The sequence below is a fragment of the Cucurbita pepo genome, chromosome 10, assembly GCF_057944985.1.
Source record: "Cucurbita pepo subsp. pepo isolate OVF chromosome 10, ASM5794498v1, whole genome shotgun sequence".
NCBI classification, from domain to species: domain Eukaryota; kingdom Viridiplantae; phylum Streptophyta; class Magnoliopsida; order Cucurbitales; family Cucurbitaceae; genus Cucurbita; species Cucurbita pepo.
In genome coordinates, this window is record NC_141807.1 from 17,508,249 (window position 1) to 17,533,768 (window position 25,520).

Here is a 25,520-nt window from a genome sequence, read left to right on the forward strand (position 1 = left end):
TCTCATCCTCCCCGTCCCACCTAGCTTCTTCTGCCTAAGTTATTTCTCTGGTGGGTAGGACCTTTACTTCATAGGCTAAGATTTTTATTGGTCTTTCTTTGTAACTCAAGCCATCATCTATCTGTAAGGGTTCATAGTTTATCACATGTGTCGAGTCTATTAAGTACTTGCAGAGTATAGACACATGAAACACGTTATGCGCCTTGGAGATAGATAGTGGTAGGACTAAGCTTGCCCTTTAGAATGTTGATGAGTTTGATGAAGAGTAGGCTCAACTTGCCCTTTTTTCTGACCCTCAGGACAACTTGTAACGAGGACATCTTTAAGAATACCTTGTAGTCTACCTCAAACTCTAAGTATCTACGTCTCATGTCGACATAAGTCGTCTGTCTACTTTGAACCCTACGCATTTTTGTCTTGATCTTTTGCATGACCTCATCGATTTCTTGGACTAACTCTGTTCCCAACAATTCATGTTTTCATACCTTCGGCACATTGGAGACTTCATTGTTTCAATATAAAGTTTCAAACAACATCACATCAATAGTTGTCTAGTGGTTGTAAGCGATTTTCATAAGATGTAACTTGAAATTCCAACTGTTTATGAGATCAATGCATTGCTATTGCTAATGATGACATCCTATAGGGTTGAGACTTTACCTGAAGTAACACGTGTAAGCTTATGAATGCAACAACCCACCACTACTAGAATGATGATATGCTTTTTTCACTATCTTAGGTAAGCCTAGAAAAAATTCCATGACGATACCTTTGAATCCATTGAACCTTTTGGTACCCTCATGATCATTAACTAGTGGTTTGGACATATCCTTTCATAACTCGCCACCTGACCTATCAACTTGAAGAAATTAATCAATCTGGAATTCACTCACTATGCATCAATAATTTAGTGTAAAATCCAAATTAAGGACGAGACAAATAATCTCATGTTCCTTTGATAAATATGAGGTGGGATGCTAACCTTTTGATATTACCTTAATACTCTCTTAAAACTTTACTAACTTTCATATCTCATCAACATATTTTTATACTAAGGCTGAGGCCAACCAGTTCCTTAACTTCATAAAAGCTCCTCCCACAGTCTTATTATAACTATGAGTTATGCTTGTGTGAATTGACTGAATCAAACTCGAAACATTCGAATAAACCTTTTACATCACGAAATCAAGAAACTTACAGCTTTATTGTTAAGGATAGTTGACCGTTTATTGATATTTGTCTTACATTACGTTTACCATATTTTCCTTTTATTAAACGCAAATATATTGTATTCATTTATTATTTTTTTCTTTTTATTGTTCTTTCCATATTATTTGTAATTTACCATAATTCTCTATACTATAAATCATTATAAATAGAGAACTTTCACCACCATTTAGGTGTGGTGGTTTCAGCAAACATTTAACATGGTATCAGAGCACTTTTCGGTTTAACAACCCTGATCCTTTCTTCTCTATGGCTTCCGAATCCTCTTATCATCTTCTTCCTTTCAACACCCTAATCCATATGATCACCATCAAACTTTCTTCATCCAATTATCTTCTTTAGAAGAACCAACTTCTCCCTCTCCTTAAGAGTCAAGACATGCTGGGCTATGTTGATGGAACTATGGTTCCACCACCTCGTTTTGAACCAGAAACCTCCTCAACACTCAACCCTTAATATTTGGCGTGGAGAGTAGCCGATCAACGACTTCTCTGTCTCCTACTCTCCTCTCTCACCGAGGAAGCCATTGTTGTTGTCATTGGTCTCTCCAATGCACGCGATGTTTGGCTTGCATTGGAAACTACGTTCAGCCATCATTCGAAACCTCCTGAACTGAGACTCAAGGATGACTTGTAGCTGATGAAACGTGGCATCAAACCTGTTGCTGAGTATGCCCGAGCCTTCAAAATAATTTGGAACCAACTTCATGCCATTGGCAGACCCGTCGAGGACATTGATAAAGTGCACTGGTTCCTTCGTGGATTCGCCACCGACTTTTCAACTTTTTCTACTACTCAAATGGCTCTCACCTCTATCCCCTGTTTTGCAGATTTAGTCTCTAAAGTTGAAAGTTTTGAGTTGTTTCAACGCTCCCTTGAGTCCTCTGACTCCCCTCCTATAGCAGCATTCACAGCCACTAATCGTGGTCGCACCCATGGAAGCCACCCTCCTTCCTCTAGCAACCAGTGAGGTCGTTCTTATTTCCACAAAAACAACTCTTCCAATCGGGGACGAACCCACTCAGGTCAGGGTCATCGACCACCTCACTGCCAAATATGCTGCAAAGAGGGCCATTATGTTGACTGCTGCAACCAACGGTATGTTCGACCTGATTCTACTCATGTTCACCTTGCTGAAGCCTTCAACACATTCTGTTCTATTGCTGGACCCGATGCTGCTAATTGGTTTCTAGATACTGGGGCTTTGGCTCATATGACCGCCGACCCATCTATTTTGGATCAGTCTAAAAATTGCACGGGTAAGAACTCTGTGATCGTAGGAAACGGTGCATCCCTACCCATTACCCACATTGGTACTCTTTCTCCTGTTCCAAATATTCATTTATTAGATGTCTTGGTTGTCCCTCATCTCACTAAAAATCTTCTTTCAATCAGTAAATTAACGTCTAATTTTCTTCTCTCCGTTACATTTACTAATAATCTTCTTACTATCTAGAATCGTCAAACAGGAAGGGTGGTGGCAACCGGTAAAAGAGATGGAGGGCTATATGTGCTGGAGCGCGGCAGCCCTGCTTTTATTTCAGTACTTAGAAACAAATCTTTACGTGCTTCATATGATTTATGGTATGCTCGCGCTGGGTCATGTGAATCATTCTGTTATTTCTTTTTTAAATAGAAAAGGTCATCTTTCTCTTACGTCTTTATTGCCTTCTCCATCACTATGGAGTACTTGTCAGCTTGCGAAAAGTCATCGATTGCCTTATTCCCACAATGAACGTAGGTCGTCACATGTATTAGATCTTATTCATTGTGATCCTTGGGGTCCTTGCCCTGTCAAATCAAATTTGGATTTTCTTTACTACGTTATTTTTATTGATGATTATTCTCAATTCACTTAGTTTTACCCTTTAAAATATAAATCTGATTTCTTTGATATTATTCTTCAATTTCAAAAATTTGTGGAAAATCAATATTCTTCTCATATCAAGGTATTTCAAAGCAATGGAGGTACCGAATTTACTAGCACTTGTTTCAAAACTCATTTTACGTACTTCTGGCATCCACCATCAACTCTCTTGTCCATATACACCTGCTCAAAATGGTCGTGCTGAGAGAAAACACCGTCATGTGACTGAGACTGGCTTGACCCTTCTCTTTCACTCCCATCTTTCTCCTCGTTTTTGGGTTGACGCCTTCAGCACTACAACTTATATTATCAACCGGTTGCCTACTCCACTTCTTGGAGGTAAGTCACCCTTTGAACTTCTCTATGGCTACTCTCCGCATTATGACAATTTTCATCCCTTTGGTTGTCGTGTTTGTCCTTACTTGCGTGATTATATGCCTAACAAGCTTTCTCCCCGCAGCATTCCTTGTATTTTTTTGGGTTATAGTCCTGCTCATAAAGGGTTCCGCTATCTTAATCTCGCCACCACTAAGCTATATATCACCAGCCATACTCAATTTGATGAAACTCACTTTCCTACTATCCCTAGCTCCCAGGCCCAACCTCTTTCCTCTCTTCATATTTCAAATTTCTTCGAACCACATCTTTATCATATTGATCCCCCCCCCCCCACCACTTCATCATCACACATTCCTCGATCCAGTACATTTCCATGTGATATTTGTTTTGACCTTGTGGATGAGTCTATGCAGGTTGATACTTCTCGTGCAGGTTCTGCTTTGTCACTCTCGACTTCTGATCCGACCTCTATTGAAACTACTGTTGATTCCTCTTTTTTGGGCTCTCATTCTATGATCACATGAGCCAAAGCTGGTATATTCAAGACTCGTCATCCAGCAAATATTGGTATTTTGGGCTCATCTGGACTTCTTTCTACTCTTCTTGCATCCACTAAGCCAAAAGGATTCAAATCTGCAGCTAAGAATCCTGCTTGGGTTGCTGCCATGGATGAAGAAATTCGAGCTTTACAACAAAATGATACTTGGACTTTGGTTCCTCGCCCTGCCAACACCAACATCCTGGGTTCTAAATGGGTGTTTCGTATTAAATATTTGCCTGATGGATCCGTTGAGCGTTTCAAGGCTCGTCTTGTTGCCAAAGGTTATATTCAGGTTCCTAGTCTTGACTACACTGACACTTTCAGTCTGGTTGTCAAAGCTACCACTGTCCGTGTTGTGCTTTCTATTGCAGTCACGAATAAATGGCCTCTTCGACAACTTGATGTCAAGAATGCTTTTCTCAATGGAACTCTTATTGAACGTGTTCATATGGAACAAACTCCTAGGTATATTGATCCTTGATTTCTCACTCATGTTTGTCTATTAAAGAAAGCCCTTTATGGCTTAAAACAAGCTCCTCGCGCTTGGTTTCAGCGTTTTAGCTCATTTCTTCTCACACTTGATTTTTTTTGCAGTCGCGCTGACACGTCTCTTTTTGTCTTTTATCAACAATCTAACATTACCTATTTGCTTCTTTATGTTGATAACATTATTATTACTGGCAACAACTCATCTCTTATTGACAGCTTTACTCGCAAGCTTCATTCTGAGTTTGCTACCAAAGATTTGGGTTCTCTCATTTACTTTCTTGGTCTTGAAGCTTCACCCACTCCTGTTGGTCTATTTATTAGTCAGTTAAAATATGTTCGAGATATTCTTACTCGTGCTCAGTTGCTCGATAGCAAACCAGTCCACACTCCCATGGTTGTTTCTCAACACCTGACTGCTGATGGTTCTCTGATCGCTTGTGGATGTATATAATAAAATGATGTAAAATTCACAAGAATAAGTGCAAGTATACACTATCACAAATAGCAAGTAATAAGTAAATTATCGATTCCATAGGGAACCTATCTTTTTGGTTAATTTTATCGCTGGAAATTAGGTGAGTTTTTGGGTAACATTCAAATGGGTGTTGGAGATTTTAACTATTTAAACAAAACTAAAACAGAGTGCCACTGCTGTTGAAAAACAGAAAATGATGAGAAAATCAACTATAATGAGGAAGGTTTGGCTAAGAGAGATTAAATAGATAAGTTGAGTTTTGTGGTAGATTTTAGTTCCTTTTAATAGATTCTCAAGCCCACTTCCGAGGGTCATGAATGGTGATTATTTTCATAATCGTTATAATTTCTATTAACAATGCTCTAGGAGAAGAATTATTCCTAACCCTTCTATTACCCCTCCTTACTATGGAACTAGAGTATTAAAGAGGATTTCATTGCTCCCTCTCTTCTCCCGAATAAGAGAACAATTATGTATGTAAAGTAGCTAATTAAACATACATGTAAATCATTAACAACAACTCTTTAATAAACTAAAATCATACTGTCAACATACTTAAACTATATAAAACTCTCTCGCCTCCCCTATTAAGTTTAGCTCTCCATACAAACTGAATTAAACTGAGGAATCCGCATCTTCATCATGTAAAATTGATGGAATAAGGAAAGAGAATAAGGAAATAGAGAGTTATCCCGGTTTGTTGCCGTTCGTCAATGGAAGTTCCCTTCTCTTGAGCTCTCACGTCCACCTCTTTGCCCTGATCAATCCTTGTTGGTCTCCTTTTTCTTCTACTGTCAACACAGCTGCTGAATTAGGGTTTTCTTCTTCTCTAGTTTCACAGTAGTTCAATTCGATTTTCTCCCCAAAATGTGGCTCTCCTCTCTTCCTTTTCCTTTTATATTGAGCATAGGTTCCCCTTTAGGGCTGAAAAGTAATAAGTAGTCCACATAGGATGTTCCTCATTGGGTAGTCAATGACCCACTTGACTGCTGACGTGGATTTAAAATTTCCATGTCATCCCCCATTTGTTTCCAAATTTGGTACCCCCACATGGTTTAGCATAAATGTCTGAAAATTTTCCCACATAACTCAATTAAATATACAATTAAGATCGATTTATGCCAAATCATATTTTTTTCATGTTGGACCGCAATAAACGATTTCATGCTCACTAAGTAGAATAAATGGGGTAATAAATGAGTAAATGGTGAATAAGAGTGCAATATTAACTTCAAAAAGACTTGATATGACTCTACTTTTAGAGAGTTATCATTCTTCTTTCTCTGATTCTACTCTCTATAGATCTCTTGTTGGCGCCCTTCAGTACTTGACTATTATGCGTCCAGATATTGCCTATGCTATCAATTCTGTCAGTCAATTCTTGCATGCCCCTATTGCAGATCACTTTCTTGCTGTCAAATGTATTCTTCGCTATGTCAAAGGAACACTCCACTTTGGTCTTACCTTTCGTCCATCCACTGTTCCTAGTACGCTAGTCGCTTATTCAGATGCTGACTGGGCTGGTTGTCCCGATACTCGTCGTTCTACATCCGGCTATTCTATTTATCTTGGTAACAATCTTGTTTCTTGGAGTGCCAAAAAGCAACCTACTGTCTCACGCTCCAGTTGTGAATCTGAGTATCGTGCTCTTGCCACGACTGCTGCAGAACTTTGGGTTATACATCTTTTGCATGATCTCAAGATCCCTATTTCATAGCAGCCCTTACTCTTATGTGACAACAAAAGTGCTATTTTTTTTAGCTCTAATCCCGTTTCTCACAAGCGGGCCAAACATGTTGAACTAGATTATCATTTCCTTCGAGAATTTGTTATCGCTGGCAAACTTCGCACACAATATGTACCTTCCCATCTCCAAGTTGCTGACATCTTCACAAAAAGTATTTCTTGACCTCTCTTCGAATTTTTCAAATCTAAGCTTCACGTTCGTTCAAATCCGACGCTCAGCTTGCATGAGGTGTTAAGGATAGTTGACTATTTATTACTGCTTACCATATTTGCCTTTTCAATGAAGGCAAATATATTATATTCATTTATTATTCTTTCTTTTTATTGTTCTTTCCCTATTATTTGTAATTTACCATAATTCTCTAATCATATATTGTAAATGATTATAAATAGAGAACTTTCACCATCGTTCAACTGTGGTGGTTTCAGCAAACATTTAACATTTGGTGTTCAAGATTTTATTTTATTTTATTTTATTTATTTATTTATTTATTTATTTTTCATCCAAGACTCATACTCTAGCTTTGTATAGTGCTCACTATATAAACTACTATGTTCGGGATACAAACTACTACAAACTAGTCTAAGAACCTCTTCAAATATCTTGTTCATGAAAATTATATAAATTATGGCATTAGTGAGTCAATAGACCTCACCGTCTTTCTTAACATTCATGCTGAAACTCGAGGAAATTTTTGAAACATTGACCTTCTTAGACTAGTATAACATATAAAATTAAATATTAAATAAAATATATCAATTATTTTAAAAATTTTAAATGACTTGTAAAATTGAAAATTTTAAATTTTCTAAATTTTTAATTTTTGTCGGGTAGATAGGTAAATTTGAACAAAAAAAAAAAAAAAAAAAAAAAAAAAAAAAAAAAAATTAAATTGACCAACTCTCAAGGTAACTTTTAATTTTATTAACTTACCGTAATAAATTCTGTGACAAAAATTGTTACTTCCCTTCTTTAGAAATTAATGATTAGGAAAAAAATAAAAAAGGAAGTTCAGAAACGGACGCTGTCCGGAAGTCAAAACCCTATCGCAATTGCAAAAGCGGTTATTTATTTATTGAATTAATAAAAATACTCTTAAATTTTGTCAAAGCTGTTAGCTGTTGACCGTCAGCCTTTGCAGTCAACACTCATCTACTTACTAAAGCTTACCGCTAGCCGATACTAGCCTCCACCATCAACACTAATTCATACTCCATTTGTTAGGGAGAGATTTCCATACTCGTCCACATCTTTGGGCCTTAAAGAAAATGTATTTGTTAGGGAGAAGTTTCCACACCATTATAAAAAATGTTTCGTTCGGCCTCCAATTGACATGAGACCTCACAATTCAGACTCTTGAGTGCCAGCGTCTACGATGGTACACCGCTCGGTGTTTAGCTATGGCTGTATGTTTGAAAAAAATTTAAGGGTAATAAAAATTTAAAAGTTTAAAGATATTTTTAAAATATTGGTAAAAAGTTTTAAGGTTATTTATTATTATTATTATTTTTTTTTTTGAAAGTTTATGTTACTATTAAATTTTTTAATAGTTTTATTTTTATTTTTATAATATATATTTGAATTAAAAAAAAAAAATAGTATTTTTAGTAATTTAATCTTTATAATTTGTTGGAAGGACGTTCTGTTCAGTGCAATCGACGTTTTCCCTTCTGCTTCATCCTTACTCAAAGCCCATAAAACAGGAGAAAAAAAAAAAAAAAAGAAGAAGTACGAACGTCGCTAATCGCCTCCAACCCTTTGCGCCAGATTTGGTGGGGGGCGATCCAGCGGATTCTAAAAGGCTTGCATTTTGTCGACTTAATTCCTTCAAATCGAAACAGTCGCACCCATTGAATCTTTCGCCGTAAGTCTCTTCGGATCTGATCCAACCCCATTAGTCTGTTTTTCTTAATTTCTCTTCGCTTGTGAATTTTTAAGTCGTACGTGATGAGGTTTCTTAAATTTTTGAGTTGGGTGTAGATCTGTGATGCTTAGTTCTTCATATTTTGTTATGGGTATTGCTGGATCGAAGGCTTTGTTTAGTTTTTACCTCTCAATTTTGTTAATCTTGATGAAGATAATGCCTCGGTTGAGTTTTGCTAGTCGCCGTGCAATCCGAGATCAGTCAACCATATGGATTAGTTGTGCTTAGATAGGAAAATTGGGATTGAGTGAGTTCTTGAAAGTGTTTTGAGAGCTCTGTTTATGTAATCTGTGGAAGACTTGTAGTAGAATGATAATTTGTTCCTCTGATCTGCTGCCGGCCTTCCTCTTCTGAGCTGAGCCCCAATTTCATGCCCCAGCTCACGAATCTGGGGCATTTCTTCTTCAAATCCCATAGTTCTTTCCTTGTGTTCTTTTGGACATTCTTCTTCAGACGCTAAATTTCTTAAGTCATGTCTCAGAGGCAAGAGCTTACTCCCTCCTATATCTATCAGTCACGTTTCAAAGCTTCCCCAATCTGCATTTCTAGCTTGTGCTCTGTTTTTTGTTTGATTTTTTTTTTTTTTTTTTTTTTTTCACTTGTACCAAAACTCGCTTGAATATGCGTAAGGCCTTTGTAACATCATTGATTCGTAACGTTTGAAACACAAAAAGCAGTAGGGAATGAGAGTAATGGATATTATGTAAGACATTATTCACTCAATTGAAACTAAAAATCAAAGAAAAAAGAGGGTGTATTTGCTTTCTTTGCTGATCAGTAATTAGTTCATGTTCGAGGCCGTCCTCTAAGTAGGTTCGTTAGTTTGATCGTCATAAAGAGAAACATTGGTAAAACCATACTTGAGTTCTTTGAGTTATATTTGTGTGCATTTAGATTTTTATGTGCTGTAATCCAGTTTATGCATAGTATTGTCACTATCATCTTGTCTTATTACCTCTTATTTTGATATAAGGTGGAAGATGTTTATGATTATATTACTTGAAACAAACAGGTTTTGTATGATTGTTGGAGTTCTAACTTGTACGAGATATTTGTTTATAGTTTTAAATTTGTGAAAATTGAAGTGAATGAGGGTCAACCCTCAAAGTAATATTCTGCTAGTTTTTTTGTGTATTGGAAACAAAGCCAACGACCCAACCGAACCTGCAAATATAGATTGTTTGGGCTAGGTTATAAAAAAATCAATCAAACCTAATCTAACCCACGAACATCCTTTTAAGTGTACGGTTCAAGAACTCACCGGTGTTAGGGAGAAATTTCATCCGTTGCTTTCTTAGGATCTCTCATATATGTGCGCAAGTTCATAATTTCAGGTTATTGACAAAGATTTAGCGGTGAAAATAACTTCTACACTTTCCGTTTAATCTATGTTTGGAAATGCAGTGGCAGTTCCTGCCAATAGTCCTCATTTAAGAAAGTCTGGAAGCAGACCTGTAGTATCTGATTTGGGTATGCCTCTTTCAATTCCTTCCGGTTTGTTTTACGATTCTTGTCAGTCATTTCTTTTGTAGGGTCTAATCTGTCAGTGACACTTTCTTTCTGCAGAATATTTGTCTGGTACTGAGACAGGAAATGGTGTGGACGAAACTCCCTTGCATTCAAGGGAGGCAGATGATTTGAAGAGTACCATATTAACAATGAATCCTACAGCCATAGTTCCATCTCCTATTTTGTTATGGAGATTCAAGGTTTGAGCCTTTTCTGCCTCATTTATTTATGCATAATATTTATGTTATTTTTCTAACAAAAAAGATTTCTACATTGAGCTTCTTATGCTATGTTCTTATAAGAATTTCTCCTTTTGAAGAGAACTTAGTTTTAGATGCCATAGTTAGAAATATCCACCATGTCTGGATTATGATCTTGGATGCAGTGGGAAACAACAAATTGGTTTCGAATAATGGTGCCAATTTCCAAGTCATCCATTTTTAGAAATTGATCAATATTTTCGTGAATTCTACTAATCTATTCTATGATTCATTAAAGAGTGGCTAAGGAAGAAATTTATGTTTTTCTTCAAGTCCTTCACAGACTAATCTGTTATAACCAAGTGTGTATAGGACATTCATCTCCATTGTTTGGTGCTTAAGGTGCCTGTTATCTTCCTTAAGTTCGAAAGGTTTCAACCCGACCATCACATTTGTGGGCTCAAAAATTAAAAATTAAAGAAAAAAAAAAATATCTATTATCTGGGGATCTGCTCAATAACCCCCAGGACTTCCAATATATATATATATATATTGAAGTAAATTATTTTTTATATAAAATTTTAGAAGAATAAAGAGAGTTTTCTAAGAGATTGAAGAGAGGTAGAGAGGAGAGTTTCAATGGATAGGGGAAGGAAAAAGGGAAAAGTATTCGAGGGTGAAGACACATTGTTTTGTATCAATAATAGTCCTTTTTAATAAAAAGATTGCTAAAAAAATGGAATTAAATTTTGTTAATATGAGCATAGAAGTTTGAACGTTGAATAAGAAATGTGCCTTCCTTGATCTTATTTTGTTGCTCTTTTAGTTATTTTCAATACCTTTCTGTTTAGAGTACTAATTCAGATTAATGTCCAGGTTTTCTTGTTCATCTTATGGGGTTTATTTTGTTGCAAGGTTAGTTCTATTAGATCATTTATAGTTCTATTAGATGAGTTGATTTGATGCACTGACATGGTATTGTTGGAATACAGATTGGCTGGGATTCTGTTATGAGAATGAGTGTAGACTTGCGAGACCTATTTCTCTACGAGGCATTTCTGTATTATAATCCTCTTCTTTTGGTGGTGAGTGAATTTCTCCTTTATAAATGCCTTTTAATTATGTTTTTGACTATTATCATCGTTATCTTTATACTTACCGACCGTTTAGTTTTGGCACTGCAGACTATGATGGTTTGGTTCTGGGGAATTAACTTATGGGTTTTTTCCCAATCGAATGTTAATCATGCAAAAATATTTGAACTTGATCAGAATCATCTTACACACCGAGAAATTTGGAAGGTAAAAAGTCTTTATTATGCGTTTTCTTGACCAATCAAAATCATTCTCGAAGCAATTATATATATTTTCCCTACTATAATCTGCTATTTATACACTGTGTACTAAATTTCTTTTGCAGTGTGCCACATGGATGACTATTGTTGTCCCCACGAGCATGACAGCGTATCTCTATCTTTATTCTCATGGGGAAGTATCACTAGCTGCATCACAACCAGTGTAATAGACGCCCCCTCTTTTATTAGTAATTAATGAATATTATAATTTTTTGGAAATGCAATTAAATTCTTTGTTTCCTTGGAAACGTTAGAATTGGCCTTTTGCAAGTTCTGTTGTTTGATGGTTTGTTGCTTGCCAAAGTTATATATAATTATAATTTTGTTTTCACTTTGACATGGTTAACATACTAACTTAGATAAGATACTCACTTTGATATGGTTTCATAATGTTGCCATTTTGTGTCTCCCTAGTCTGTGATGAATTTGAGCTTCTTCTGGTAATGTGCTTGTTGCATGTAAATATTCATCATGGTTAGCCCCATGAATACTTCTTCATAGAGTGGGGCATTAGCACACTTTAGATTATCATTTGTATCTTGTTTTTGCCTTTACTATGTGTAGATTTCATATTGCTATCTTTTTATGGTTACTTATCTGGAGATGAAATGACATTAAGTTTATTTACCTTTCATGCAGGTTCTCTTATATGTCGCTGTTGTGATGATTTTGGTTTTCCCTTTTGAAATATTTTACTTGTCATCTCGATATTTCTTATTAAGGACTCTTTGGCGAATAGTTTTCCCGTTGCAGGTAAGTTTTTTTGATCAAGTATGTTAAAAATGAAAGTTGGTGTTTAATGTTAGGAAAAGCTGACAGTATACAAATTTTTACGCAAATAAATGCCTGTAAAATATGTTTCATCGGTTCAAGATGTTTGTGTTGTTGAAATGGATTTATCTTCCATAATTTTAAGCTCAATTAACTATCACATGTATTCTAGTCTAAAATTGTTCCATGATCTTAAACATTGTTATATTACTTATGTTTTATTTTAAATGATTCAATAGTGCATAACAACTAACTAGTATTCATGATTGTCAAGGACTAGAATAAGAATATTTTCACATGGCTACATATTAGTGGCAAAACCTATGGATATATTGAAAATTTTGATCCTTCAACCTTACAACTGTAATATGGAATGTTTTCTCTTTCTATGTATATATTATATGTACATGCATGTATGTATGTCTGGGGTTGTTATGTTTTTGGCACACAGAATTGCTGATTTCTGGTGCAGATTGGTATTTCTTTCATTTTTTTTTTCAATGAGAAACCGAAATTTTATTGACAACTATGAAAGAAGATGAAGTGGAATGAAAAGAAAAACAGCCAAACAAAGGAACTGAACCAAAATCAGCTGTTCGGCGAAATGAATATTATTGACAGTTATAAAGAAATGAATTCACACATCTTTACTTCGTTCGATCATTATAAGATTTCATAATGTTGTTTTTCAGTTTCAGCTCAGCCTTGTGGATTTCATAATGTTTTTTTTCCTCTTATAATACATGAATTGTTGGATTTAGTCTGCTATGGCTGGCTGTCAATTCGTTAATGTTTGTTCAATGCAGGCAATTACATTTGCTGACTTTTTCGTAGCTGATATACTGACGTCAATGTCAAAGGTTTGTATCCTGCTGCTGTTTTAATAAAGAATTTCCGAGATCCGTTGTCAGCTTATAATAGTGGTAGTACCACAGAGGCGACTTAATGCAAAAATATTTCTCTGCGCTTGTGTATTAAGACCTATTTATCATAGTGTAAGGTGTAAATGTCAAACGTACCTACTAGCCCTAATAATTTCCTGCTTCATCTTTTTGGGAATTCATAATTAGAAACTGTTTTCTGAATCGTTTTTGTTTACAAACGTATTATTGTGTTATACTTACATGACATGGTTATAACACTGATTTGGCTCCAGGTGTTTTCTGATTTGGAACGATCAGTGTGTCGAATGATTCACCGACAGGTTGGTTTTCTTCTTTTGTCTTAAGGTTAAATATTATATGTGAGATCTCACATCGGTTGGGGAGGAGAACGAAACACTCTTTATAAGGATGTGGAAACCTCTCCCTAGCAGATGTGTTTTGAAAATCTTGAGGGAAGCCCGAAAGGGAAAGCCCAAAGAGGACAATATCTGCTAGCGGTGGGCTTGGGCCGTTACATTATATTTAGTGGATTGCAACCGTCTTTTCCATTGATCAGTTCTTAGTTTTTAGTTTTTAGTTTTGTTTTGTTTTCTTCAAAATGTTGAATTGTTGATAACATTCCTACACTTGTCCAACTGGTGGAAGATTAAGAGATTATGCTATTATGTTCCCAGTAGTGACACTTTTTCTTTATATGTTTGTATTTATTAAACTTATTCAGGTTGCCACCATTGCATGGTTCGAAGCTGATTCCGTCTGTGGAAGTCACTCTGTTGCGATCCCCGTGGTTCTTGTTTTGCCTTATCTTTTTCGTTTGTTCCAATGTCTCCGACAATACAAGGACACAGGAGAAAAAACAACACTTTTGAATGGTGAGTTCTAATGGTTCTTGTTCCCTGTCTCTATCAAAATTGGTAAAGTCTTAATTAGTTTTTGCAAAACCCTGGGAAAGAGTGAGGAAACAACCTAAATCAAGAAGAGAATGATTACGGGAAAATCGTGTGAAAGGAAGTCCTTGAAGGAGCGTAAGCTGTGTAACATATCACAAAAGCTTTTTGTGGTTCTGTTTACCTTGAAAGAATCTTTGATTACTTTCATAATCAAAGGATCGTCGAAAATAAACAATTTCATTGGATTGATTGGTTTGAATCATCTAGGTTCAACGTTTCTCTTTCGTGTTCTCTCTTTATCCCTTTGATTTTCTTTATAAGATATTTGTTTGAATTGAAAGCATTTATATTTACTTAATTTTGTTTTTTCATTTTTCTTTCACTCCCTTTTAGGAGTTTGTATCTTTTGAACATTTCATATCTTTAATGAACAACTTTGTTTTTTGTTAAAATAACAATAGATCCACCGCTATCAAATATTGTCCTCTTTGAGCTCTCCCTTTTAGGCTTTCCCTCAAAGCTTTGAAACGCGTCTGCTAGGGGAATGTTTCCACACTCTTGTAAAGGGTGTTTTGTTCTCCTCCCCAACCAATGTGGGACATCACAATCCACCCCCCTTTAGGGCCCGGGCCCAGCATCCTCGCTGGCACTCTTTCCTTCCTCTAATTGATGTGGGACCCCTCGCCAAATTCACCCCCCTTTGGGGCCCAGCGTCCTTACTGGCACATCGCCTCGTGTCTACCCCTTCGGGGAACAACCTCCTCGCTGGCACATGGTCCGGTGTCTGGCTCTGATACCATTTGTAACGACCCAGATCTATCGCTAGCAGATATTGTCCTTTGGATTTTCACTTTCGGGCTTCCCTTCAAGGCTTTGAAATGCGTTTGCTAAGGGAAGGTTTCCACACCCTTATAAATGTTTTGTTCTCCTCCACAACCAATGTGGGACATCACTACCTAAAATTTTTTAGACCCATTAATTTCTCCAGATGACACCTAATAAACAGTTACAACTCTAAAATTTTTCCTGCTTTTTCCCCTTTTGTTTTGTTGTAATAATTCAAGGATAATCTTGTGTTTATTCTGTTTGTATGTTATATCTATAATCCTGGCTTTATAATTGTTGTTGTCTTGATGCTATAATAGTAACTCTAATTTGGTCATCGTTGCAGCTCTAAAATATTCAACAGCAGTACCGGTCATTTTTCTTTCTGCCCTTAAATACCATGTCTTCCCTGATAGATGGACCAACTTTTATCGGCCCCTTTGGCTGCTGTCTAGTGTTCTAAACTCTTCATACTCATTTTACTGGGATGTCAAACGAGATTGGGACTTGAGGTATGCTAGTTTTATATATATTATTCGTTTTTTCTTACAGAAAAACAGAAAAGAAAAATAATGGTATTTATTCAAAGAGTACAAAAATGGTGGAAGACGAGCACCTCCCTCGTTTTTCGTCTTACATAATTTTTGATGGAGCAAGTATTCGTTCTATGTTTGCTTTTCTCCTATCATTGGGTGTCTGGTTGAAAATGGTCAGGGTGGATGGGGGAACTTTGCATTGTTATAATCCATGTTGAAAATGCACAATCATGTAGATGCAGGATTGCATGAGCATAAATTAGTCGAAGTAGTTCATTGAGCCGTCGAGTCAACTAAATCTTGTACATATTTTATGAGGTTTTATGTGCTTGTATGTTTACTCCTTCAAGTGTCTGGAGAAATTGTAGCTTGCGTGGTCTTATGATTTGTTGACATATGGTTTTATTTATATCTAATGACAGCACTTTCACTCGGATTTTCAAGTTCAACCGACCGCACTTCTTCTCGCATCTCTTGTATGGGCGAAAATGGGTAATGTTCTTGATTCATAGACTTGAATTGTTTCAACAAGTTAGCCACAATATTCTATCCAGTTGGTTTTCTAATGAGATCAAATTCTTGTTGATTTAACATGAGAATAAGTGGCTGCATAAACCCGTACTTGGAAACTCGTACCTTCTCGACTTTGGAGCTCTATGTTAATGACCTTCATTGTTGGTCACTTGGCTAAGGAATTATTCAGATGTCTTTTCAGTCTACTTTCTAGCTTTGTTTCCTAGTTTTAGGCTTTTTAATGACTTTGAATGTGAGATCTTTGGTAGATTTTTAAAACTAGAAAGAAAAGGTCATTTTAGAACCCATGAATTCTCTACAACGAGCTGTGTACCTTACACCATTCTTTTCAGTATCCCTGTTCACATATTTGGTCCCTTAATGTTGTATTTTTATAGTTTGTTTCACTAGTTCTTCAAACCTCTTTGTCTGTTCTCTGCACACCCTTTTTTTCACCCATACAATTTGTGAGATCCCACGTCGGTTGGGGGAGGAGAACGAAACATTCGTTATAAGGGTGTGGAAACCTCTCCCTAGCAGACACGTTTTAAAATTTTTTTTTAGAGGAAACCCAAAAGGGAAAGCCCAAAGAGACAATATTTATTAGTGGTGGTTGGACTGTTACAAATGGTATCAGAGCTAGACATTGGGCGATGTGCCGGTGAGAAGGGAACGAGTGGAGAAGGGAACGAGTGCTAGCGACAACGTTGGACCTCGAAGGGGGGTGGATTGGGAGATCCAACATGGGGAGGTTTCTAAGGGTGTGGAAACCTTTCCCTAGTGGACGCGTTTTAAAAACCGTAAGTGGAAATCTGAAAGGAAAAGCCCAAAGAAGACCATATCTGCTAATGGTGGTCCATGTTCGATTTTTTGCATTTTGTTTTTAGATATTATGAACAGCAAGTGATTATGAAAAATCTTTTGGTACAGGCAATGGAAGGATCATACTAATCTATGGTTTTCTACAGGTATACATCTGGGTGCTGGGAAGTAATCTGATATTGCGGTGTACATGGACGTATAAGTTATCGGCTCATCTTCGCCACAATTACCTTACGGTGTTCACTATCACGGCGTTAGAGATCTTCCGAAGATTCCAGTGGATTTTCTTCCGAGTCGAAAACGAGTGGAACAAGATGAACTCGAAGACGAACATACAAATTACGTCGAGTAATCTCCCAACCGAAGAAGACAAGTTACTTAACTCCAATAACCATAGTGTTTAAAATTGTTGAGTGGCAATTGATTTTTGCATTATTGAGGCATATGGTAGGTGTATGGTATTATGTGGATGAATGCCATTTGTTTTGTTTTGTTTTGAATAATTGTTGTCATTAATCTTATGAGAAGGGTCTCTTTGCCATCACAGATGGATTAGCCTTTTAATGTCTTGATGGCACCTCTATGGATACCCCCTCATTTTTTAAGGTTTCAAAACTAGTAAGTTTGAACTTTTATTTCTATTTATTTAGTACTAAATGTGGCCTCGTGGTTAAGATGCCCCGCCGCGGTTTATTCTATTCTCCAAGATGCTCGAGATTAACCCCTTAGGCTAGTCTGAACTCTAGGTGCTTTCGTGCCTAGAACTCTAATCAATGCTAACGATCCTAGAGTGTTTGGACTACTGAAAGCATTTTGACTTACGTTAACATGTAAATCTCTCTAGCTCTGGCGTCCTAATCTTAGCTTAGTTCATTTATACATGCTTTACTAGGGAGATGTTTCGATCGATCACCTAAAGCACAAAAAACATATACTAAAACATTCATGCAAACAATCTCACCAGAAATGTATAGCATCCATCACACATCACAATAGCCCTCCTCTAGCTCATTAGAGATGTAACATTCATTAATTGCCTCCGTCACACATCACAATAGCACATCCTCATTTCTAACTTAGCGGAAAGCATATTAAACAACTTTAATCACAAATCTCATTGTAGGGATATTCATTGTAGGGATATTTTGGTAGTTACATCATACATAGTTTTCTCATCCATATTGCTCGACTCATGTTCTCTTTCTAGCTTTTGCATAAAATATCGAACGTTGCTTGAAAATCTGAACTTAAGGGCATAATGGTAATTTCAATAACACTTCCCAAAGTACCACTTCAAAATCCTAAACATGCATTTTCTAACCATCTAAGGTAAAGAATGCATGCATGCTTGCACGTCCTAATGATCCCTACAAGTATTACTTGCCTCAAGTCTATGTGGCTATTTAGATTAGGAGTGTCTTCCTGAACTAATTTTTCAACATGTTAGGATCTCCAAAATTCGAGTAGGAGTACAAAATTAAGCAAAATTATGGTTAGTATCAAAATCAAATTGAAAAACAGACAAACAGAAGTTGAACGAGTAAAAAAAGGAGGAACTCATGTGCGTTCATGTGTTATACAGCATCTAGAAGGCTCCCCACATACACGTACGTCTCGCCTAAGGGGAGGAAAGGTGAGCTTCCTATGCAACACATAGGCATGTTGATGGGAGTTCCTAGTTAGGTCGGGCCGGGCGATTCGTGTAGCGTCGGTCGTTTGGGTTGGACACGTGTCATAGCGGAGCGGGTCGTGGATTCAAATCGTAGGTCAGGCCATGGATGTGGCCCGCGACACATGGACCATCTACTTGCCAAGCACGTCTCCATCCACTCCTCGACACATGTACTCCCATCGTCCAACCACATTCATCTGTTCATCTGCCGACACGTGTCTCCACCATCTTTCGTTGCGGGTTCGCCTGCAATATGGTATATTTCTAGATTTTGATCCGTTTTTTTATTTTTTTTTTATTATTTTCTTACATTTTCATAACTTTCTTCATATAACTCTAATCAACTTTGATCAACTTGTTCTTGACTAAAGTTCTGTAGTTTAAATCCATCTTTACAAAATTACTTTTCTTGTAATCTATAATCAAACACATCGAAGAAATAAATAGGTCCAAAGTTGAAATATATATATATATATATGACGGTAGAAATTGAAGGATGGGAGGAAAGAGAGAAAAAAATGTCAACTCCAAGGTCATTTTCTAAAAATCAGTATTTGGGTTTGTTACATAGAATCACTCTCTTTCATAATTTCTTCAAGCCTCTTTGATGGTTAGTTGCCAACTTGTGACATTCTAAACAGATACAATGGATGTAATTACGAATGTGTCAATTTCTATAAGATTGAACGTTATCGATAGACTCGATTCATGCATATGATGTAGGACGTTCAGTAGGAAAATTATGAAGTACAAGAGTACAAGATAGTGAGGTCAATTTGAAGATAACTCAATAATTACAACATATGAACTCGATCGAGACGTTAAATGTTTGAATCTCTCATCTGTACTTATCAACTAAAAAAAAAGACGGTGATGTTTGTCACTTTCAGCATAGCTCACCTGAATATGCTATTTGAACTTGATCAAGAGATTAGAGGTTTGAATCTATCACCTCTACTTGCTAATCAATTAAAAAATAGATTGAATATTTAACTTCTTAGTCAAGTTCATATATTATAATCGGTTGAACTATGCTCAAATTGGCATCACAATACGATTTTCTTTATGGTAAGTATCATAATCTTTTTTTAGATGATTAGCAAGTAAGAATGAGAGATTTAAACATTTGATCGGTTGGTCGAGTTCATATGTCGTAATCAGTTATCACAATACTAAAAAAAAAGATCAAATATCACATCACGACACGTGAACAGAGAAAGATCGCATAGGCCACCTCCAAAAAAAATGCACCAGGTTGTTAGAAGTGAGGTCCTCAGACTTGAGAGACCTACTTGCCCCACTTGTGGCACCAGACATACAAGGGAGTGCAAGGCAGGTTCGAACGCATGTTTCCATTGTGGTAAGAGTGATCATAAGAAGGTTGATTGCCCTCACCGAAGGTGTCAAGAGGAGAACAGGGTGTCAGGGTCAGGGCAAGGAAGCCGAGGGGGCATGGCGCAGAATCACGATACTACTAGGGCAACTATTAGGAAGAGGGCGGATGACATGGACACTGTGGTGACAGGTACCTTACCAGTACTTGGCTTTCATGCTTTTGTATTATTTGACTCTGGATCCACACACTCGTTCATATCTACTACCTTTGTAAGTTGTGCACAGTTAGGACTAGAGCCTTTAGGATACAGATTATCGGTGTCTACGCTGTCATGGGAGATTTTAGTAGGTAATGAGAGGGTGCAAGCAAGTCAAATAGTAATAGCATAACTACCTCTAGAGGTGGTGTTAATAGTTCTTAACATGAGTGATTTCGTCGTGATCCTCGGCATGGACTAGCTAGCTGAGAGCCATGCAATTATCGATTGCAGGGCTAAAGAGGTGATTTTTATGCCACCTAATGAACAGAGCTTTAAATTTAAGGGGGTGGAATCTCGAAGCAACCCGAGGATTATCTCTACTCTAAAGGAAAGAAAGATAATTGGCCACGGAGCTTGGGCCCTATTGGCCAGCGCAATGGACACGAGGAAAGGTACTAGTAGTACGATGAATGTGCCTGTAGTACAAGAGTTTAAGGATGTGTTTCCAAAAGAACTGTCTGGGTTACCACCAGTTAGGGACATGGAATTTGCAATCGAGCTGGAACCTTGTACAACTCCAATCTCCAAGGCACCTTACAGAAGGACTCATGCCGAGTTGAAGGAACTAAAGGAGCAGTTGCAGGATCTCTTAGATCGAGGTTCTATCAGGCCAAGTGTATCGCCATGGGGAGCCCCAGTGCTTTTTGTCAAGAAGAAGGATGGGGCCTTGAGATTGTGCATTGACTATAGAGAATTGAATAAAGTAACAATAAAAAACAAATACCCGTTGCCTCGCATTGATGATCTATTCGACCAATTGCAAGGTGCTTCATTATTTTCAAAACTTGACCTGCGATCGGAAAACCATCAGTTGAGGATAAAGAAGATCGATATCCCCAAGACGACTTTCAGGTGTTGATCTGGTCATTATGTGGTTACCGTGATGTTGTTTGGATTGACGAATGCCCCAGCAGCATTCATGGATATGATGAATAGGGTGTTTAAGGATTTCTTGGATACATTTGTCATAGTATTCATTGATGACATATTAATATACACCTAGACCGAGGAGCAACATGAAGCGCATTTGCATCAAGTATTGTCAAGGCTAAGGGCACATTGACTTTATGCCAAGTTTTCTAAATGTGAATTTTGGTTGCAGGAAGTGACCTTCTTGGGGCATGTTGTGTCAGGAAAGGGTATATCAGTAGATCCAACCAAAATCGAGGCAATTATAGATTGGCCCTGACTTACCTCGGCAACTAAAGTGAGGAGCTTCTTAGGCTTAGCTGGGTACTATAGAAGATTTATCCAGGATTTCTCCAAAATAGCCACCAGCCTCACACAACTAACAAGGAAAGGGAAGGTGTTCTCGTGGGATAGTGCATGTGAGCAAAGTTTCGATGAACTTAAACACTGACTGGTTATAGTGCCGGTACTTGCAGTACTAGATAGCCCAGGCAACTTTGTGGTCTATAGTGACGTGTCAAGGAAGGGCCTAGGTTGTGTCCTGATGCAAAATGGCAAGGTCATAGCCTATGCTTCGAGACAGTTAAAGGACTACGAGAGAAATTACCCAACGCATGACCTGGAGTTAGCTACCATAGTATTTGCTCTAAAGATATGGCGACACTACCTGTATGGCGAGCGTATACAGATTTTCACCGATCACAAGAGCTTGAAATACATATTCACTCAAAAGGAACTCAACATGAGGCAAAGGCGTTGGTTGGAATTAGTCAAGAACTACGACATTGAAATAATGTATCACCCAGGTAAGGCTAATGTCGTAGCTGATGCACCAAGCAGGAAAACGGCTCACTCTTTGGCATTAGTCACAAGGGAGTGTAGGTTGCAAGAGGATATGGCGAAGGTTGAAATAAAAGTGGTGACAAGAGGTGCAATAGGAAGATTGAGTCAGCTTAAAGTCCAGCCGAATTTAAGACAGCGAATCATAAATGCTCAGAGCAACGACCCTCACTTATACTCGATTTGTCAACAGGATGAGACAGTGAGGGAAGAAGGGTTCACTCTATCTTCTGATGGAGGGCTACTGTGGCAAGGATGGTTATGTGTCCCCGCAGATGGACAGATCAAGGAAGACCTCTTGACTGAAGCCCATGAATCTCTATATTCAGTACACCCTGGTAGTACCAAGATGTATCACAACTTGAAGAGGTGCTATTGGTGGCAAGGGATGAAGCGAGATGTTGCCCTCAGAGTTAGTAAATGTCTAACATGCCAACAGGTGAAGGCCCCTAGACAAAAACCCTCAAGCCTATTACAACCCCTAGACATCCCACAATGGAAGTGGAAGGATATAGTCATGGACTTCATATCAGGATTTTCCAAGACCTCGAAGGGATAGGTTGACGAAATCCATCCACTTCATTCCGAGTAAGGATACCTATACGGTAGATAAGTGGGCAAAGTTGTATTTGGAACAAATTGTCTGCATGGGATTCCGGTCTCCATTATGTCAAACAGGGATGCACGTTTTATTATTTTGACTGAACAATTTGACGAGGAAATTGTGGGGGGAAACAGCCTATAGATCTGAAGAAGAAAAAATAGGAAAAACACAAGAGAGACAGACGTATTTCTTAATACTAATGATTTGTTTCTCATTCATTTACTATATTTAAATAACAAACATAATCTAAAAATGGAAAGACGTGGTGACTCAATTAAAGCCCTTCCACTCAAGTTAATATTCCACCCACTCTAATTATGTGGCTTTAACAAAAATAGGGATCAGTTTAGGTAGCTAACAGGTTTTACCTCCCACTTTTGGAAAAGTTCGCAAAAAGAAATGGGGACCCAACTCAGATTCAGTACAGCGTTCCACCCCCAAACTGACAGACAAACAGAGAGGCGAGGCTGAATCAGGTCCTAAAAGGCATGCTGCAAGCATGCATGGTTCATTTCGCCTGCAGTTTGGACGAATAACTCCTCCTTATGGAATTTGCATACAATAACAGTTAACAGGCGACCATACAGATGGCATCTTTTAAGGCCTTGCATGGGCGAAGATGTTGGTCCCCAATTTTCTGGGAGGAAGTGGGGAAGCTGCAATTGTTAGAGCCAGAGTTAGTGCAACTAACGAATGCAGCAATGCAAAAAATCAGAGTACGAATTCAGACTGCTCAGAGCTGACAAAAGAGTTGTGAAGACACACATCGTAAGGGCTTAGAGTTCGCCGTCGGAGATCACGTCTTCCTAAAAGTTGCACCCATGAGAGGGGTGATGAGGTTTGGGAAAAAGGGCAAGTTGAGTCCAAGATTTATCGGTCTTTTCGATGTCTTGGAGAGAGTTGGGCCTGTAGCGTACAGACTAGCCTTACCACCTACTCTAGCCTCCGTACACAATGTGTTCCACGTGTCTATGTTGTGTAAGTACACCCCAGATCCTTTCCATGTGATAGAGTATGCAAACCTTCCCTTGCAAAGGGATTTAAGTTACGAGGAGAAGCCCATCGGGATCGTAGCCATGAAAGTACAGAAGCTTAGAAACCATGAGATTTTGCTGGTCAAAGTGGTGTGGAAGAACCATCACGTCGAAGAAGCAACCTGGGAGTTAGAAAGCGAGATGAGGGCCAAGTACCCTGTGTTGTTCTAGGATTAGAAACTTTCGGGGACGAAAGTTGTTAAGGGGGGGAAGATTATAATAACTAGTACAACTGGCATTAAATAAGTAAAAAGTTAGCTGGACCAACATTTTGGGTAAAGAGAAAAGAAAGAAAAAATAAATAAATATAATGACAAAGAAATATGAAAAGCATAGAAGGGGGTTGACAGAAAGAGGATAGGTCCACCTGCCCCAAAATTTCTTGAACTTCTATTGGTAAGAGACCAATAAACATGAGGGAAGGAGTTTGAACCAAGATGTTTAAATTAGAGGGAAAACATCAAGTGATTTGTTGGACTCCAGTCAAACCCACGGGAGAAAATACCAACGAGGTCATAAGTTTGCATGAAACTACTGTTGCTTGTAAACAGAGTCGGACAATCAAGGGTCGAAGAAGAGGGAAAAAGGAACGTTGGCGAGTGTCGAAGAAGCTGAAGAAGTGAAGGAAAGTCGCAGGGAGGAAGGAGTTGATCGCTGGATTTAATCGATCGTTGGACCAAATTGACCCGGTGTACCAAGCTGCCCTGCCAAAATCGCACCGACCCGTCGATTGACCCTACTTGCCTAGTGAGCCAAAAGTCAACATCGGCCCGACCCGACCCATCTAGCTGACTCCGACCCACTACCCAAATCAGACTCGAAGGTAAACATGACCCAAGGTTCAAGGACCCAATTTTCGCAAATTTGTATCGTTTTGACTCGAATTCTACCCAACTTCTATAGTTTTGATATATTTTCTTAATGTAGGATCTAACGGAAGATCTTTGAAGGAATTGAAAATTTGTTAAAGACCCGAAACAAGCTCGGGAAACCTACAACATGTAAGTAACCGCATGGAGCAAGTTTCTAAGAAATGCTTGTAGGAGTCGGTTTGGAGTATAGACAAACGATTTAGTATCATACTTAGGAGTTAATTAATGTTAGTTTCTTGTGTGTTGAACTTCGATAACGTGAATGATTATACCTTGATTATAGTTAGGGTTATATACCTTCCGCATGCACAAATTTGAATTTCTTTGATAAATGTTTGAGTTCGTATGCTTCCTAGAATGTCAAGGTAGATTGTTATTTCTTGATTTGCATCATGAGTATGATGTGTTCCTTTATATATTGTTTTGCATTGATTTGGGGTTTGGATAGCCCATTGTTGCCCATTTGTGAGTTCGACCATTTTCTATGTGCTTGATAGCGTGAATTATGAATTTCATATATTATGAGTTATCGTATTTTAGTTGTCACCTATAGTGAATATGGGTGGCCATAATGAGTAGACTACCATAGTACCACGTCAGGGGTGCCTAGTGGGGAAAGTCATGGTCTTTTATTGATCTAAACCTGACAGGGGTGTAAGACAGGTAGTTTACTGACCCAGCCCGACGGGGCGTAGTGGCAGGTAGTTACTGATTCTCAGGAACAGGTAGTTGATGTCAGGCACCACTAGGGGGAATCCACTGATTTGAGCTTAGTAGATAGTTAAGGTATGGAATAAAATCCGTATCAATGAGAATCCATAGGGTCTTCTTTTTAGACCAGAGTAGACTTTACTAGAGATAGATTCGAGCACATAGCCAAAAATTCCTTGAATAGGATTAAGTCCAATAAGAGCGTACAAGTAGGTTGCTTACTGAGTTTTTTTATACTCATCCCATGTTGTTGCTATTTTTTTCAGGTGTTAAGTAGACCGATGTCGGTGGCGGGAACGTGCGGAGCCGTGCGGCTGCAGTGGAGACCCTTAGATCGAGTCTTTTCTATCCATGTCGTTTTATTGTCATTT

At 37.9% G+C, this 25,520-nt stretch overlaps 2 protein-coding genes across 3 annotated transcripts; both read left to right on the forward strand.

The window, feature by feature from the left end:
* The first annotated feature begins 8,344 nt into the window (after positions 1 to 8,344).
* On the forward strand, positions 8,345 to 17,555 carry LOC111803992 (uncharacterized). 2 transcript variants are annotated; one of them, XM_023688623.2, is made up of 14 exons: positions 8,345 to 8,548; positions 9,943 to 10,078; positions 10,175 to 10,317; positions 11,194 to 11,232; positions 11,310 to 11,402; positions 11,502 to 11,618; positions 11,737 to 11,832; positions 12,311 to 12,424; positions 13,249 to 13,302; positions 13,599 to 13,646; positions 14,048 to 14,198; positions 15,388 to 15,553; positions 16,000 to 16,069; positions 17,059 to 17,555. In XM_023688623.2, exons 2-14 carry the CDS (start codon positions 9,997 to 9,999, stop codon positions 17,314 to 17,316), a joined length of 1,431 nt encoding a protein of 476 aa, XP_023544391.2. In that variant the 5' UTR covers positions 8,345 to 8,548; positions 9,943 to 9,996; the 3' UTR covers positions 17,317 to 17,555. The 2 variants fall into 2 exon arrangements, with proteins under 2 accessions (XP_023544391.2, XP_023544393.2); XM_023688625.2 differs by having other exon boundaries at positions 8,346 to 8,548; positions 10,013 to 10,078.
* A 5,798-nt stretch (positions 17,556 to 23,353) lies between these two features.
* On the forward strand, positions 23,354 to 23,737 carry LOC147790922 (uncharacterized). Its single transcript, XM_087127869.1, has one exon. It carries the CDS (start codon positions 23,354 to 23,356, stop codon positions 23,735 to 23,737), a length of 384 nt encoding a protein of 127 aa, XP_086983995.1.
* Positions 23,738 to 25,520: the final 1,783 nt, after the last annotated feature.

What these genes read in the sequence shown, in the direction of transcription:
- LOC111803992 (XM_023688623.2), top strand. Translation starts at nt 9,997, where the DNA reads ATGTTTGGAAATGCAGTGGCAGTTCCTGCCAATAGTCCTCATTTAAGA. An exon ending in GAATAGTTTTCCCGTTGCAG is followed by an intron (nt 12,425 to 13,248) that starts GTAAGTTTTTTT and finishes TGTTCAATGCAG; the next exon opens with GCAATTACATTTGCTGACTT. An exon ending in GTCGAATGATTCACCGACAG is followed by an intron (nt 13,647 to 14,047) that starts GTTGGTTTTCTT and finishes AAACTTATTCAG; the next exon opens with GTTGCCACCATTGCATGGTT.
- LOC147790922 (XM_087127869.1), top strand. Translation starts at nt 23,354, where the DNA reads ATGAGAGGGGTGATGAGGTTTGGGAAAAAGGGCAAGTTGAGTCCAAGA.